General features: G+C 39.2%; 3 protein-coding genes across 5 annotated transcripts; 2 read left to right on the plus strand and 1 right to left on the minus strand.

Moving 5' to 3' along the window:
* The first annotated feature begins 5,022 nt into the window (after window positions 1-5,022).
* On the plus strand, window positions 5,023-6,599 carry LOC129768788 (PR domain zinc finger protein 4-like). Of its 2 annotated transcripts, XM_055770664.1 has the most exons (4): window positions 5,023-5,097; window positions 5,159-5,326; window positions 5,384-5,796; window positions 5,856-6,599. In XM_055770664.1, the coding sequence occupies exons 2-4, from the start codon at window positions 5,167-5,169 to the stop codon at window positions 6,420-6,422; spliced, it is 1,140 nt and encodes a 379-aa protein (XP_055626639.1). In that variant the 5' UTR covers window positions 5,023-5,097; window positions 5,159-5,166; the 3' UTR covers window positions 6,423-6,599. The 2 variants fall into 2 exon arrangements, with proteins under 2 accessions (XP_055626639.1, XP_055626638.1); XM_055770663.1 differs by having other exon boundaries at window positions 5,024-5,326.
* A 3,587-nt stretch (window positions 6,600-10,186) lies between these two features.
* On the minus strand, window positions 10,187-11,532 carry LOC129768988 (post-GPI attachment to proteins factor 2-like). 2 transcript variants are annotated; one of them, XM_055770958.1, is made up of 4 exons: window positions 11,312-11,532; window positions 10,958-11,203; window positions 10,683-10,898; window positions 10,187-10,616 (listed from the first exon to the last, which is right to left on the minus strand). In XM_055770958.1, the coding sequence occupies exons 1-4, from the start codon at window positions 11,394-11,396 to the stop codon at window positions 10,480-10,482; spliced, it is 684 nt and encodes a 227-aa protein (XP_055626933.1). In that variant the 5' UTR covers window positions 11,397-11,532; the 3' UTR covers window positions 10,187-10,479. The 2 variants fall into 2 exon arrangements, with proteins under 2 accessions (XP_055626933.1, XP_055626932.1); XM_055770957.1 differs by having other exon boundaries at window positions 10,958-11,532.
* Window positions 11,533-13,892: 2,360 nt separating this feature from the next.
* Window positions 13,893-14,821, plus strand: LOC129769832 (interleukin enhancer-binding factor 3). Its single transcript, XM_055772316.1, has 2 exons — window positions 13,893-14,445; window positions 14,510-14,821. Exons 1-2 carry the CDS (start codon window positions 14,029-14,031, stop codon window positions 14,690-14,692), a joined length of 600 nt encoding a protein of 199 aa, XP_055628291.1. The 5' UTR covers window positions 13,893-14,028; the 3' UTR covers window positions 14,693-14,821.
* Window positions 14,822-15,891: the final 1,070 nt, after the last annotated feature.

The raw sequence follows: 15,891 nt of genomic DNA on the forward strand, positions 1-15,891 counted from the left end.
AAGGGGATCGAAGCAAAGGTAACTGATTCCAAAACTCACTCGAAAGTGGTTGCTCTTTTCAAACGGACCCCAAATTTAGCACCGACAGACACGGAGAAAATGGCACGAGCTTCGCAATCCTAAATTCATGAACCAAATGGTGGTTTGAGGAATGTCGAGACAAAAGTTGTATCGAACCGTAAGGCTTTGTTTTCACTGCAGCGGGGCGTCAGCGTGGCTTGGGCGGGGCGTGTGACGCTTACGATTAATCGTGTGTGTTCTTACCGATGTGTTCACAGAAGGCTGACGTGTCGTGAGCGTGGTTTTGGCGTGTAGCTGGCGTGCAAACTAAAATACTTCACGCCGGCGATATTTGTACTTCACCGCCTCTCTCTTGGATATGTTTGTTTGTAGTAGTGACATAATTTAAAATTTTTTTATTTTCTTTTTCTTTTTTACGTTTTTAACCCTCCGAGTTTTTAGCTGAATACGTCCAACGATGTTGGAGTATTTATGAATAAACCAATTCTCATTCTTTCATTCAAAAATACACTGACAATATTCATAAAACACGTCGAAGACACACCGCTGGCACGATGCAATGTGAGTGAATCAAAATAGAAGTGAACAAGCCCCGCTCACGCCACGTTGACGCCCCGTTGCAGTGAGAACATGGCCTAATGCGAAGTAAAATCTGGCAGCAAAGGAACGCGCAAGAATGCTCTCCAAGAATTTGCTGATGAAATACGATTGCGTCGTTGTGGATGATGGAATGTACCGTAAGGCCGTTGTTTCTGGAAAGATTACTGGTAAAAAAAATTAATACCTCGTTAGACCTGCAAAGTGCCCAGAAAAACACAAAATAAAAAATGTCCAAATTCCAGGAAAAGCAGCATACTGAAAAAAGAAACTGTCGTAACTCTTGTTGCAGGAGAAAAAACCAGAATGAATGAATTCCCTTCAGAAGATGTTATCTTTTCCAGGCGAAATATTATATGCTTTTTTGACCCGTCTTGACAAATCGTCAATATTCAGATATCACTAAACGTTAATGAAGTACAACTGAGAATACTTTCTAATTGATGGCTTACTTGACTTGAAAACTTATTTAAAGATGGATTTCGGATAGTTTCCTGGGCAAAAAATCTTACCTAGATGGTGTCTCTGGCAGATTTAAATTCACATTCATGAATAAATTTGCTTGTAAGTTCGTGATTTGGCAAGGTCACAAGGAAAGTAAGCAGATATATCAGAAATGAAGAGAAATACGTAATGCGTACTTTTGCGTATCTAATTCATTTGATCCCCGATATATATGTGATTTTTATGTGAGTTACTCTCAAAGTATACATTACAGTGAAGATATTCAACAATATGAGATAACGATGAATGTTCGATCGCTCAACACTTTAAAGACACTGCCATACTGCCAGGTGGGTCAAAATGTGAAAACCACTCTGCAGCCAGCTAAAAACTATACAAAATTAAGACGATATCCCGCAATTTGTGAACTATATTGATCCTTCATTACATATTTATTACTATATTCATTACATTCATGACGTTTTACGCTGCAAGCATTTCGTTTACGAAAAGGAAATAATAATGCATTTTCAGGATGAAATCAACTTACTTCTAAAATAATTTACTTTTCTGTATCGAATATATATTCTATGTAATTGAGTAATACGTTTTCTCGCAAATCATGAAATAATATTAACCTTCAATTCTTTCCTTAGTTAGAATGGGCGCATCTTGATCCATAGATCTGCCTTTAGCTCACCGAGTAGTTTGAGAGGTTTGGCAATGACAGCTAAAATTGCAACTTATCTTGACTCATGGATCATATCCTCTTGGCCAGGGCGTAAACAAGGCGCATAGAAGTATATCCTATATTTGCGACGACAAATGTAAAGTTTGAATGAAAACTTTTGCTTCATACTGTTTGAATACCTAACACATGTTGTCCTGACACTCACTTAACCATTTGTCGATGCATTTCCTGTTTGTTCCACAAATAATTGCCATTATAATATAAAATTATCATCAGACACAGTTTTCGTTCAGTATGTTTTGACAATTTCGGATAGAAACCCTCGTATTTCATCACATAAAATAAATATTCAATACGTAAAAGTAAATCTTCATTCATAATTTTTATGTTAAAAGCATGTTAATTCCATCTGAATATCCATAATTATTTTTGCCCCACAATGAAAGCACACGAAGCTTAATGCCGTTTACGCGAATATACGCATCAAAATCAGAATCCGAATTGGATTACGATTCCAATAATACAAAAGCAAAAGCAGCAGGTTTTCCATTTTCATAGTCTTTATTTTCAGATTTTCCAAAACAATACTCGGAACTTGGCAGTTCAGTATAGTTGTATTGGTGAACCCGAGTGTCAACCCGTGAAACATCCCAGTGTGAAACTAACAGCTTTCGGGGCGAACCTAGTGCGACACTAGGTTGAAACTGACTGAATAAAAAAACGTTTTGACAGCAGTTACCCAGCAAACATTAAATCGTATAATTTTGCACGTGCCAAGTCTTACAAGAAATCCGAATAAATCATAATCGCATATAATATCAATCAAAGTATGTATCGTGTATATTTGAAATCGCATTAAATGTAAAAACTCGATTTTAAATACCATTATCAAATTAAGTCGCAATTCGGTATAATAAACCAGGGGTTAGACATCAATTGAATATAGGCTACCCATAATCAAAATCAATATGGCGTCATTTGTTTACCAACATATCATTGAAATCGTTGAAATCACGGAGATAGTATGCTTCATTTGTAACTGCATGAGCGATTTTCATATTTCGGTTTCACATGGAGGTGTTTACATTTAACATGGAGTTTAAAGTTAGCCGAGATGAAAAATAGAAGGTGGGAAGATTCACGGGTTTTGCTTGTGTTAAACTTTGATTGTATTAGTAGCCAGGAAGATAAGAAGTACACATACCAGGCATAACAGTCAGTTACTCAAATGGTACAAAATTGAATGTTGCAACGAATAACGTTGAAAGAGGATATACAGAAAATAATTACATATTTCCAGAAAAATATTTTTCGCGTTACATTCATCATTTGAAAAATAAACAGAACATGTCACGAACCAAAATGTTTCATTTTTGTTATTTCTTCTTACATCAGAATTAGTATTCTAATTTTTACTATGTTTGGATTTTAGAGCATCTTCATGGTAGTTTATCTCTTGTGAGCAATTGTAATTCCTTTTTCCACAATTAGGGTGCTGAACACTTCATTCGTCTAAAACTAGGACGGAAGCAGAAAACTTTTCGTCTCAATTTAGGTCATATGGAGTCTATTCAATTTATTTTTCAAGTGCATTTTACGCGGAAAAAACTTGCTACTTTTTCTCATGCGCTGTAAAATGTTTTCCGCCAAAGGAAAAAACGATTTTTTAACTCTGATTTTGTTCATTTACGTTTTTGGTCGATGTAACGAGAAGTAAAATAAGATTGAAATAAAGTTTAGAACACCTCAACAATACTGAAATTTCAGTTTCTGCTAAAATTTCAATTGGGCCCCTATGATTTCGAACGCTAGCATTGATTTAAGAAAAAATACTAATTTGTTCATTTCATCTGCTTATTTTTACTTTTAATAACAACACTTTTCCTATGTAGTGGACTATTATAAGAAAAGTAACATACATAAACAAAATCTGTGACGTCACAGATTTAAAAATCTTCCCACCTTTCATTTTCCATCTCGAAAGTTAGCCACTATTCGACAATATAACCGGACCGAGTTGTAAACAACAGTAATTGTCAGAACCAAAATGTCAGTGAACCGCAGCAATATTCGGTACACTGGCAATATGAGGGATTTGACGTTTCAGTCATACCCCTGTAATAAACATCAATTTTATGATGCACATTGTCGTAAAATATATTTAATCCGCATCATATGCGTATATTACGCTGATGCAGTTTGTGTGTCGTATAAGCGTATAATTTAAATCGATTCAGTACTGTAGTGAATCGTGTTGCATGCTGAAGAAAATTATGAAACAGTGAATCATATTAGATCCTAATAAAGAACATATTAAATCATATTGAAATGTCAATGAAATGCTGATGCACTCGAAAGTTTTAACCGCCGTTGAATTAAATTTCAGATAGCCGCGCGAGATAGCTGGTGGATGATAATCTAGACGACCGGAGTTCGAACCCACATCGGAGCAGTTTTCACCAAACATCAATCTGTGCCATTTCAAACATTCATATTCCACTCCCAACACAAGTCAATCAAACAATTATTATTTCTACAAACATAAATACTCATATATAAAAATGGCGATTCGTGAGGCTATAATAAACATTTCACGAAAATATTTTGCGCCATTTGTTTTTTTTTTCTATGTCTGTAATAAATCGTATATGAATATGGCAAAAGTCGCTATTATAGCCGGTCAAAGTTGCATATTCATCCAAACAAATTCGGTAAGCATTTGCCATGTATGTATATGGCCTCCACTTTTGCATGCATATGTCAGTTAGGCGCATTATATGCCAACCAAATTTTAGGGCATATGATGTTATATATACGCTTGTTATGCGATTTAATGTTTGCTGGGTAGTGTGGCACTGGGGTTGAAACTGAACAAAAACGAATTCGTTATAATGAAAAGCGAGCGAATAACACTGAGACATAAGCTCTACTTCTTTTGACTGACGATATTTCCGGCCAACCGTTACAATTTCATGAAATAATATCTCTTGAGAAAAACATCCAAAATCATACTGAAATGTTTCCACATATTTGATAATATCTTCAAAATGACTCCACAAAAACAAATATCTTCACAGTAAGTCGAATGTCTCCAAAATGAAGACATGTCTTCATACCTGACATTTCTGATGGATGGTTCCCGATACAGTCTCTTTTCCATTTCTACATTTCTATTCATCTTGGTCTCAGGTAATACTACCCGGGAAAATTTATTAAAATCATGTCGTATACGCCCTTTGAAAAACTTGCTTCACTCTGTGCCTTCCCGGGATCTGTCTTCACATTCATCGAGAAACATTATTGTTCAAAACAGTTTGCTTTGATTCGCTTGATCCTTTTTTCCAGTAAGCTCTTCAAAGGATATTTTTTAAGCATTTAATATCCGGAATGACTGCTTAAATTTAGGCCACACTATGGATGAGGTAATCCTAGTTGACGATGACTTTGAGCAACTACAGGCACTAGAGCAGCCGACTATTACGGGACTCGGTAATGGCCTGGCCCAACCGTGTATTCGGATGGGTGGAACGAAGCGTGCCCACAACGGAGTGTTTATAAGGCAGATTCAACCAGGTATACCACTTCATATATCACAAACGGTTATAGAATTAGCTACCCCTATTTCTGTAGGGAATACTGATCAAGAGCTAGTGGATCCGGCACAAGCTGCAGCTGTTATATACGATGGGCAGGATATATTCTTCATTCAGGAAGTGGATGATGATAACGATGCAGAATTGGCAGAAGTTGTAGAAATTCCTCTCGATCCGAATGCACATTGCTCGGAGTCGGATTCGACGATTTCGGTATTCGATGTAGGCTCAGACGAGGAGAATATAATACCACAACAAGGAAAATCATTCCTAGAGCAGGAAGCCTCGGAAGCATTGGACGATTGTCATGATGTCGATCCCACTGAACTTTCCGACATTTGGAACGATCTTATAACCGCTAATCAGGAGATTCTGATTCTGTTGGAGTTGCAGGATTTAAAGTTGCATATTATAGACGCCCGACGCATTGAAAATCAGTTATCGGATATTGTAAGTGATCAAAGTATTTTTTGAAGGCAGTGTTTTGATGTTTTATTTCTCTCTAACAGATGTGCGAGTTTTGTCCCAGAATTCTGCAAGACATGCGCGCTTGGAATCGTCACATCCAAAAGCACCACTTTCAGACGGAATGGTTCCAGTGCAACAGTTGTAACGCCAAATTAAAAAATTACGCCCGATTGAAAGACCACCTCAATGGCCACAGGGGCGACAGAGTGTACCAATGCGACGAATGCAACCATCAGTATGCCTTTCGGATGGGATTAATCGTGCACAAAATTCTGGATCACATCAAAATGAACGGAATCTATGTTTGCCCAAAATGTGATCTAGACTGCAAAAATCTCCAACACTACAAACTGCACATCGCAAAGCATATTGATTTTGCACCCGCAGTTCAGCATAGTGCGGAAAGTGGCCACAACTCTGCGGGGGCAATGTCTGTGCTACCGGCGGCTAAGTCGAAACGTAATCGAGCAGCAAAGGTTTCTGCCTCATCGGTTATGCCAAACATTTCAAACGACAATGAACGATACAAATTCCTCAACGCTTTCGAGAGCTTTTCCCAGCAGCGGAAAGAATTTAAGCATCTTCCTCCGAAGAAATCCAAACGATGAATAGGGGTAACATTTCTACATAACTAGAGCTATGCGAAATCAAGTATCGCATAAAAATATATATTAATGAACTGAGATGAGTTTTTGCGAGACTTTCCTGAGTTAATTTTGATCGTTTGTAAATATGTCTAACTTCTCTGGGGGAAACAATTCTCCAGATTTCCCAGGAAATCGTAATAAATTATAATTTTTTTACTGATTGGGAGAGGATTGGTTTGAGATGACATCTCCTGTTTAAGAACGAGGGACGATTGGGTTTCCAGATGAGTCTCTTATAGGCAATAACAGTATTTTTTGAACGGTTTAATTAGCTTCACTAGCGACCCAGTATCATGTTTTAATAAGTTTCCCGCAAAGTCATTGGAATAGCTTTGCTGTTGTACTCGAACAGACTAACATTTTTTTCTTTTCTTTCCTTCAATGTTTCTTTTTTAGTACAAATGTCTATGTCTCATTTGTTCTATTCTTTCTCTGCGATCAATTATTGGTCTTTCAACTTTGACTTTAACTTTTAACTTTCTGCTCTTAATTTCCTACTCTACTCTATACTTTATTTTCTCTTCTCTTTCCTCTCTATTCTTAATTTTAGCTCTCTGTTCTCTACCCTCTGCTCTCTGCTCTCTACGCTCTACTCTTCATTTTCTACCATCTACTCTTTACTTTCTATTTGCTACTCTCTACGCTATATTCTCTACAATAGCACGCAGACACCCGCAAACACGCGCATGCATTCGCACGCACTCGTATGCACACACACATCGAGTTCCTCGCGATAACGGAAACTGCGTGGCGGATAAAGCATGGATGGCTGTAATACTGGTGATGGGAAGGTACCCCATCCAAGAAGTAGTAGAGAGCTCACATGAAGATTACGTGATCGTCAAAATCAACGGAATCTTCATGTGTAGTTGCTATGCACCCCAAGATGGTCAGTGGAAGAGTTTCACGAGATGCTGGATGTACTCAAAGATAATGTCAGCGGCCGAAAACCAGTCATCATCGGAGGAGACTTCAACGCTTGGGCTGAGGAATGGAGAGAAGCAGATGTACTAACGCCAGGGGGTACAGCCTATTAGAGGCCTTCGCCAAACTAGATGACTTCTACGCCTGGGCAGTGGAGTGGAGGAGTAGATTTACCAACGCGAGGGGTTTTAGTATACTGGAAGCCCTGACGAAGCTGAATGTGAGAACGTCGCCCAGTTTTTTGGTGGAACGAGACGCCAGGAGGAGAATGCAAAGGGCCAGAAATGCCATCGACAGAGTAGAGCGCAGGGTAGAACTCAGAGCTGCAAAAACCGCTCTTAAGCATGAAATAAGACGTAGTAAGATGAACTGTTTCAAAGAGCTATGCTGCGATGCCGATGCGAATCCGTGGAGCAATGCATATAGGGTGGTGATGGCAAAGATTAAAGGTTCATCGACGCCCAGTGAAAGCTGTCCGATAACGTAGAAGAATTTTGTAGAAGGGCTCTTCCCGCAGCATGATCCGATAAGCTGGTCAGCCACACCATATAGTGATAATGAAGAACACATCGAGAGAATGTTCACAGAAGAGCTGTTGACGACGGTAAAAAATTGAAAGTGAATAAAGCACCTGGCCACGACAGAATCCCAAATGTGGCCCTTAAAGCGGCGGTCATAGTGAATCCAGACCTTTTCAGAGCAACGATGCAAAAGTGCACGGACGAAGGATGCTTCCCAGATATTTGGAAGAGGCAGAAACTGGTACTGTTACCGAAACCACAGCCGCCAGGGGAACCCTCTTCGTATAGGCCCAATCTGCCTACTGGATACCCTCGGGAAGCTGCTGGAGAAGATCATTCTAAACAGGTTGACGAAATGCACAGAAAATTATATCGGGCTCTCGAAGACGCAGTTCGGGTTCCGGAAATATAAATCCACGGTGGATGCCATCCTGTTAGTTGCCGAAGCAGCCAAAAAAGCTTTAGAGCAGAAAACGTGGAAATATTGTGCCATAATAACGATTAACGTGAAAAATACTTTCAACAAAGCCAGTTGGGAAGCTATTGCAGAAGCATTGCACCGAATGCAGGTACCGAACTATGTGTGCTGGATCCTGGAAAGCTACTTTCAAAACCGGGTTCTGGCTTACGATACAGAGAACGGAACGGAACGCTGTGGACCGGGATGTACGATGGTGTGCTGAGATTGAAGCTTCCTACAGGAGTGAAGATTACCGGCTTCGCCGATGATATTTCCCTGACGGTGACAGGCGAGACACGAGAGGAAATCGAAATGCTGGCTACAGAAGCGATGAAGATAGTGGAAAATTCGACGAATGATGCTAAGTTGCAGATAACACATCACAAAACCGAAATGGTGTTGGTCAGCAATCACAGAGGTGTGCAGCAGGCGAAGATCAATGTTGGGGCGCACACTATCATCTCCAAACGTGGGCTGAAATACCTAGGTGTGATTATCGACGACCGACTAACCTTCAAAGGCCATGTTAGATACGCATGCACGAAAGCGGCCAGTCATCGCGGCGCTAGCTAAAGTTATGCCGAATAATGCGGGGCCTAACAGTTGTAAGAGACGCTCTCTGGCCATTGTAGCAACGTCAAAACTCAATACGCCTAACGGTAGATGGACCCACAGTTTGATCCCAAACATCACTACTTAGGTAGAAAGAAAACACGGAGAAGTGAGCTTCCACCTGACCGGTTGTTTCAGACGGAACTTGCCATGCAAGTTCACCGCTTCGCCCAGAGTGTAACACAAGAGGAGACAGCAGAACACGTGGTTTTCGACTGCCCTCGTTTTGCTATTGAAAGAGAAGAAATGTTCTTCGCTAGCAGATCAGACTTAAATGTTCAGAACATCGTCCAAAAGAAAAAAGTGCAAAAGTGAAAGTACGTGGAATGCAGTGAACCATACCATAACAAAAATGTTGACGACGCTCCAACAAAGATGAAGGGATGAGCAAAGATTCATCATAGCAAATCTAGAGAGATGAGTGCATGAGCACATCCCCCTCCCGAAGTAATACCAAATGGGGTGGTCAGTGGCTATGAAGATCTCCACCTCTATGCAAAAAAAAACTATCGTCTCTCTACTCTCTACTCTCTTCATTTTCTACACTCTACTCTTTTTTCTCTACTCTGTTTATTTCATACTCACTACTCTCTACCCTCTTCTCTCTTCTCTTTACTCTTTGCTCTCTACTCTCTACTTACTACTATTTACTCTCTAATTTCTACTCTCCACTCTCTACTATCTTCTCTCTTCTTTCTACTCTCTACGCTTCACTCTACTCTATACGCTCTACTCTCTATTCTCTTCTCTCTACTCTTTACTCTCTACTTTCTACTATTTACTCTCTAGTTTCTACTCTACGCTCTGCTTTGTACTATACGAATGAATTTCTACTGCCATATGAATGAAACACAAATTTATGCAAACCCGAGAACTAATCAAGCAAATGGAGCCAAATTTGGCATATGAAGGTTTCTAGGGACGAAAAATGTTTTTATGATGGATTGAAATATTTTCCTCCTCAGAAAGGAGTGAGGGGAGAGGGCTGTGGTGGCGAATAAGTTGAAATGTAAATACATAATAACTATAAGAATAGGTTTAAGAATTGAGTGTGATCATCAACATTTTAACAATAACCTTATGTTCCATCCCTTTCCTGTGGAAAATATGTCACCCATCTAAACTCGAGTCGACTGAGTTTGGCTCCTTCAAACTTATGTAACCAAGCCTGTAAAACTGTGCGAAATTAAAGAGTAAAGAGACAGTAATTGGGAACAGCAGCAATGAACCGTTTTATTTGCATTTTATGCCATATGCTCATTAAAAAATACTATCGCTAAGCTTTTTAAAATACGTTTAGCCCTATTTGTACAATAAGTTTAGGTTTAAACAAATTGTCAAATCTATCGACCAACCTCACCATAAGCTATAACATTATTATTGGCCTCCGTCAGTCATTGGTTGTTTGCGTAAAAGTATTTCTAATAATACTTATCCGCTAGGTTGCCTGCACCGATCGAAACGATGTGATACACATAAATAACAATTCCTAAGCCCTACTCTAAACAGAAGAGAAATGTATACCACTTCTCCAGCCGAAGTACAGATTTGCATTGATAAAATCCCAATAGGCCGTCATGTGGAAGCCTATATTACTGTAGACGAAAACATATTCACTCAATGCAAAGAGTGAATAGACTGAAACGAAGAAAATTAAAACAGTTTGTTAGTCCTTAATCAGAGGTTTCGTTTGTCGAATAATACCTCCCGGTTCGCAGTAATTGTTATGTCTTACGAAGAAATAAACAGCAAACAAAATCGAACAGACATTGGTTAAAAACAGCCGCTTCTTGTATTTCATTGACTTGCGTTCCGATACCGTTAACATGTCCTCCCTCGTTATCCGATTGATTACGATCAATATCAGCATGTAAATGATGGAGGCTATCACAAATGTGCTGAAGCAAAATTTATGCACTTCTGCGGAACAATAAAAACGATCAATAATAATTTCCCAATCCATGATCACATCAATTTACCATAGCTCTCGCTCGATGTCCACAGTGTTAGTCCGACCAGGGAACTAAGCTCGGTGATGTTCAGAATACAGGCCAGATAGGCAAGCTCCTTTCGTCGCTTCCGAAGCAAACCAACGTGATAGTTTTTGTACATAAACGCTATCGCGTATCGCGGTAGCGCGTGCACCAGCACCGAAAATTGCCACACTATTCGCTGAGGCTGATAGTTCCCAATTGCGGCCGACAGTGAAGGTAGAAAATTGTACACTAAACAATGGGTCGCATTAGCCTGCTCGAAGTTATACAACAAGGACCAAACGACACAAAAGAGAAAACCCACAATCGGGAACATCACGATTATCACGGCCAGCTTACCGAAGCGGATGCGAACGGCGCTACGGACGGGTGTTTCGGTTGCCCCGGAATCGCTATCCCCAATGCGTTCGTACTGGGGAAGCATCCTGCGGATGGCATACGGGACCGGTCAGTTGATAGTGTTTGCTGTTGCTGCTAAACCGCAATATAGACCAAATTCATAATCACAAACTTTGGCTACGGCCAGCCCCACCTACGATGTCTACGATAATACTGAATTGTACGGTTATGAATATAAATAAACAAACCCAACTCAGGGCCAGTGTTGCCATATGTACGAATTTATCTGGAAGGACATATTTAAACCTATTTAAACATTTGATATACCCTACCCTGTTGTCCACGTGGACATTCTTCATTATTTGTTTTAAAGGGGTAGAGTAGAGGCACGAATTTCGGACGTTTTCTCGAGCTCCGAAAAAAATATAACAAAGAATATTTCTAATATCCATAATATCATTATTTGTTCTTTAATAACAATAAAACAAACAAATTCACAACAATAAACGAAAATTGAACGGTTTTTTTAATTAGCATAGTAAATTTGAGCTGGTGAAGGGGGGGGGGCGATAGATTAAGAAAAAGTTGTGCCATGGCGTACACGATTCCAGCCCTTCTGGTTATCTGGAACAAAATAATCGAATGAATTCTGAATCAGTAGAGATGCCACTATCGCATGAACCTCGGACACGTCAAAAACATGTTTGTTGACAAAACGGCGGCCGTTTGATGAAAAATGCTGTTGAAAAAGTTTTTAAGTTTCCCGAGTTTTTAAAAATGGGGAAATTAAAATATTATAAATTTTCATGCGATGCGATAGAGAGATTCATACAGATTTTATTTATATGAATTCGATATAAATCGGTTCAGTAGAACTTTAGACATCGTGTACACAAGTTTAAAAAAAACTAGTTTCGAGAAAAAGGCGTTGAAAGGTATTTGTAATGGCCGTAACTCGGTAAATAATGGAATTTTCGAAAAGTCCTTTCTAGTGTATATTCTTGAATGTCTAAACTTCAAAAATATGAAGAAAAAAAATGTTTTTTTTCAAATTTCTAAACTAGAATACTTTCCTAATATTCTGAAAAATTAATAAAAATAATAATCCACAACATGGCCTGATTCACAATGTCTTGTGTATTATTCGTTGATTAGTCTATCTCGCTATCTCGCAGGACGTTCTACATTGTAACTCTCAAACGTGCTACGTCACACACAATCTATGTAAGGAAGTCTACAGAATCGCTAGCTCAATAAATCACGATGATATGGTTGCAATAGTAACATTCTCATCACGCCGTTATGAAAATAGTGCGCCGTTTGAACTCATAGTCGTTAATCAGTGATCAATATCGAATTCATTCATTTAGCTTCATTAAGCTATTAATACTAGTTCTTTCTGTACATCTTCTTGGATTGCGGTTTGTGCCGCAATCTTTCGTCAAAAAACTGTTATTGTGTTTTTTATACTATCCATAGAGTCGCATTTCTTGTGCTCAAGAGAATTTGGCACTGGTCTGAATAAGTGATAATCAGAAGAAGCTACATCTGGTGAGCACGGTGGGTGGAATAGTACAACTCAGCCAAACTCCAAAATAGTTTTCCGAGTTGTCGAAGACACCCCAGCCATCATTAAATCGTGTGAATAGTCATAATTGGAGGTGATATTTTGTACGCATATAAAGCCGTATATAACGATATGCGATGCTTTTCACATTGTTTTTCGTTTGACCCGACAATGCTATATAAAATTAATACAATGTGCGTATATAATATTGCATATCGCTGTACTGCCGTTCTATGCATAGTTGTCCCATGTTCTAAAATCAGCAATTGAGAAAAACGCAATCAAAGTTTTCTAGCATATTTGCCTATCAGAAGCTATAAGCATTTCAATTTAGCCATACACCTGGTTGTTTATAAGCAGTAAACTATTGTTTGATGAAATCTGAAAAGTTTCTCTTAATGAATCAATCTAGATTGATTACGGGTTCAAAAATTCATGGCGGGACAATTTTACCTAGAATGTCAATATGGGACAATTGAACTTGATGTTGTTTTTTGAAACACTGGGAACAAACAAGAAGTCTTTTTGTTTTTTCCGAAAGATTATGCATGAAAGAGTCTCGGCTCAAAAAAGAGCCACTCACATGAGCCAGCTCGTTTCAATGAACTCTGAGCCGCTCACTGAAATGAACCGTTTTGTCCACCTCTAGCTCTGTGTGGCTTTTTTATATTTTTCGAATTACCTAAATAAAGAGAATCTAGATGACATCAAAAGTGCATCGTTGAAAGGGCTGAAGCCTATTCAGAAAATTTAGTTTGAGAAGTGTTTCGAGGGTTGGAAGTGGCGTAATATCTAATGGAGACTAATTTGAATAAGCAAATTTACTTTTTTAAAGAATTTATTAAACGTGTTAACGTGGACACCCTGGACAAGTGGGAGATTTTCATATTTTGGTATACGTAATATGTGGATGACCCCTAAGTTATCTTCACAGTTTGTAAAATGTCGTCAGATATCTTCATATTGATCTTCACATCTGGTATTTCTGTTCTGTTTTCTGGAGAACTGTCAAAATCGTTTCATTTAGCCTCATCTTTCAGTGTTGTCCTAGTGCAATAAGGTAAACAAAAGTTGTTTACTGTTGTTACCTACTTTTGGTACCCGTAGAAGAATAAAAATCGCGTCTCGAGGCAATCCGCTTCCATCCGCCATGTCTTCCTCGCCAGTAGACCATCGTACAGCGTTCGATTCGCCCGAGAACAAAGACAGTGCGCCACTTTATAACAACACCGACGGGTTCCTCCCCCTTGGATTCAGCACGCCTCAGCATCGGCATACGGGACAAAACTCTCAGACGCGTAACTATTATTCTGCACAGCCGAAATATATGTTACCACGACAGAGAGGGTTCCAGCAGCAGCGAGGACGGAACAACCATCACCAGCAATATGCCCCATATGGCGGTGGCGGCGGAGGCGGTGGAAGTAATAACGCTGCGAATGAAGAGGGTCCCAGTAGTATAGGACCGATGGACAGAAGACATTTTAATAACCGCCAATGGAAGGGTCAGAATTTTCATCCTCGCCATCAGCAGAGACGGAATCGATTTGGGCTGGAGCATCATCAGGTAATGTGATACAATGTAAAATTTTTGTAATTCAAATGATTATTAAGCCTTTATTTCGTTGCAGAGCAAAGATAAAAACTCATATAATATAAGCGATTATTTCCATCCATCTATGTTGGAGGATCCATGGATGCATTTCACGCAAAAGAATGAGCGGGAGAAAGTTGAAGGAGCAGATTCGAGTGATGCTGGTGGTGGTGCTGGAGGCGGAAGTAGCGGTGGGGGAGGTGGCGGTAGCGAGGATTGAATCGGTTCTGTGAGCGTCAAGTCAAGTACCTGCATTGAATGAATATTTTCTCGATTTGATTTTTAATTTTGAAAAATAAAAATTAAGTGAAATAACTACATGTAATGTACATGTATTTGATTGAGTGAATGAGTATTTGTTTCCTTATGTTCCCTAAATTAACGAATATCGATGGAGACGCAGAAAAACTTTATAATTATAGACTTATTATCTCTTATTTTTGTATTTATTATTATATAACCCAGGATTTGTTCACAAATGGAGACACATTTAGAAAAATCTATTCCGCTCATTCAATCCAAAATTGAAAACGCTTATCACATCTGTTCTTTAACTTTTTTATCCTTGTCGTTTGTTTGGCGTAATGTAGCGATCTTTTAGTCTCGGTTCACTATGGAGTAGAAACAGAAAAAATGATCAGTAATTCTTATAGGACTCGAAAATAATAAAATCTGCAGGTTTCAAAAACATCGTAAAGCTCAAAATATCAGCGCTGAATCATCATTTGTAGATAATTTTCAGTTGATTCCCTAGAAGTCGTCCCAAATATGAAAATCCAGAAAATTAGGATATTCTATACGACAATGATACGAGTCACTAGTCACTGATTGTGCGGCAATTTTGAGCTCGAAACCGATAAAATTTGTCAAACTGTTAAACTTTTTTGCAGAATTGTTACACTAACTAGGCGGATCTAGTCAGAATATTCACCTGTCCCAGGCTTCCGAATGCCAAAGAGGGACCAGAACCTGCGGTATGCACCTATCTGTATGCTCGTGCTTTTTAGTCCTGACCGAAGAATTATCGGACAATCGCACAGGTGCTAAGGATGGCCGAATTTTGGATGCCGGTCAATTCCTTCTCTGTGTTCAACATCTTTAGCGCTTCCAGAAATGTCTTCGGGACAATTCCAGTTCCAGAGAGAACAACTGGAACAATTCTTGGGACATCCCTTAGCCTCAACAATTCATTGAGTTCCACGGCGGCGCTAATATTGCGCGACCTCTTTGAATGCTTTCCGCATCTTTCTCTCAAGTTCTTTCAGCTCAGCTTTGCTCCACTTGATTACACCAAAACTGAAGGTCAGCAGGGAAACTGCGAATGTGTTGATTACGAGAACTTTGTGTCGTTTAGGAAATTCTTCAGGACACAGTTCACTCGACTCAACAACTTGTCTGCCGGCTCCGTCTTGATGTCGG

Source organism: Toxorhynchites rutilus, chromosome 2, assembly GCF_029784135.1.
Source record: "Toxorhynchites rutilus septentrionalis strain SRP chromosome 2, ASM2978413v1, whole genome shotgun sequence".
Lineage (NCBI taxonomy): Eukaryota > Metazoa > Arthropoda > Insecta > Diptera > Culicidae > Toxorhynchites > Toxorhynchites rutilus.

Bases quoted from the DNA above. Each gene is read 5' to 3' on its own strand.
- LOC129769832 (XM_055772316.1), top strand. From the start codon at position 14,029: ATGTCTTCCTCGCCAGTAGACCATCGTACAGCGTTCGATTCGCCCGAG. The intron at 14,446-14,509 runs GTAATGTGATAC...ATTTCGTTGCAG, and splicing joins TTGGGCTGGAGCATCATCAG to AGCAAAGATAAAAACTCATA.
- LOC129768788 (XM_055770664.1), top strand. From the start codon at position 5,167: ATGGATGAGGTAATCCTAGTTGACGATGACTTTGAGCAACTACAGGCA. The intron at 5,327-5,383 runs GTATACCACTTC...CTATTTCTGTAG, and splicing joins TATAAGGCAGATTCAACCAG to GGAATACTGATCAAGAGCTA. The intron at 5,797-5,855 runs GTAAGTGATCAA...TCTCTCTAACAG, and splicing joins AAAATCAGTTATCGGATATT to ATGTGCGAGTTTTGTCCCAG.
- LOC129768988 (XM_055770957.1), bottom strand. From the start codon at position 11,396: ATGCTTCCCCAGTACGAACGCATTGGGGATAGCGATTCCGGGGCAACC. The intron at 10,899-10,957 runs GTAAATTGATGT...ATTGTTCCGCAG, and splicing joins GACATCGAGCGAGAGCTATG to AAGTGCATAAATTTTGCTTC. The intron at 10,617-10,682 runs GTATTATTCGAC...TCTTCGTTTCAG, and splicing joins CAATTACTGCGAACCGGGAG to TCTATTCACTCTTTGCATTG.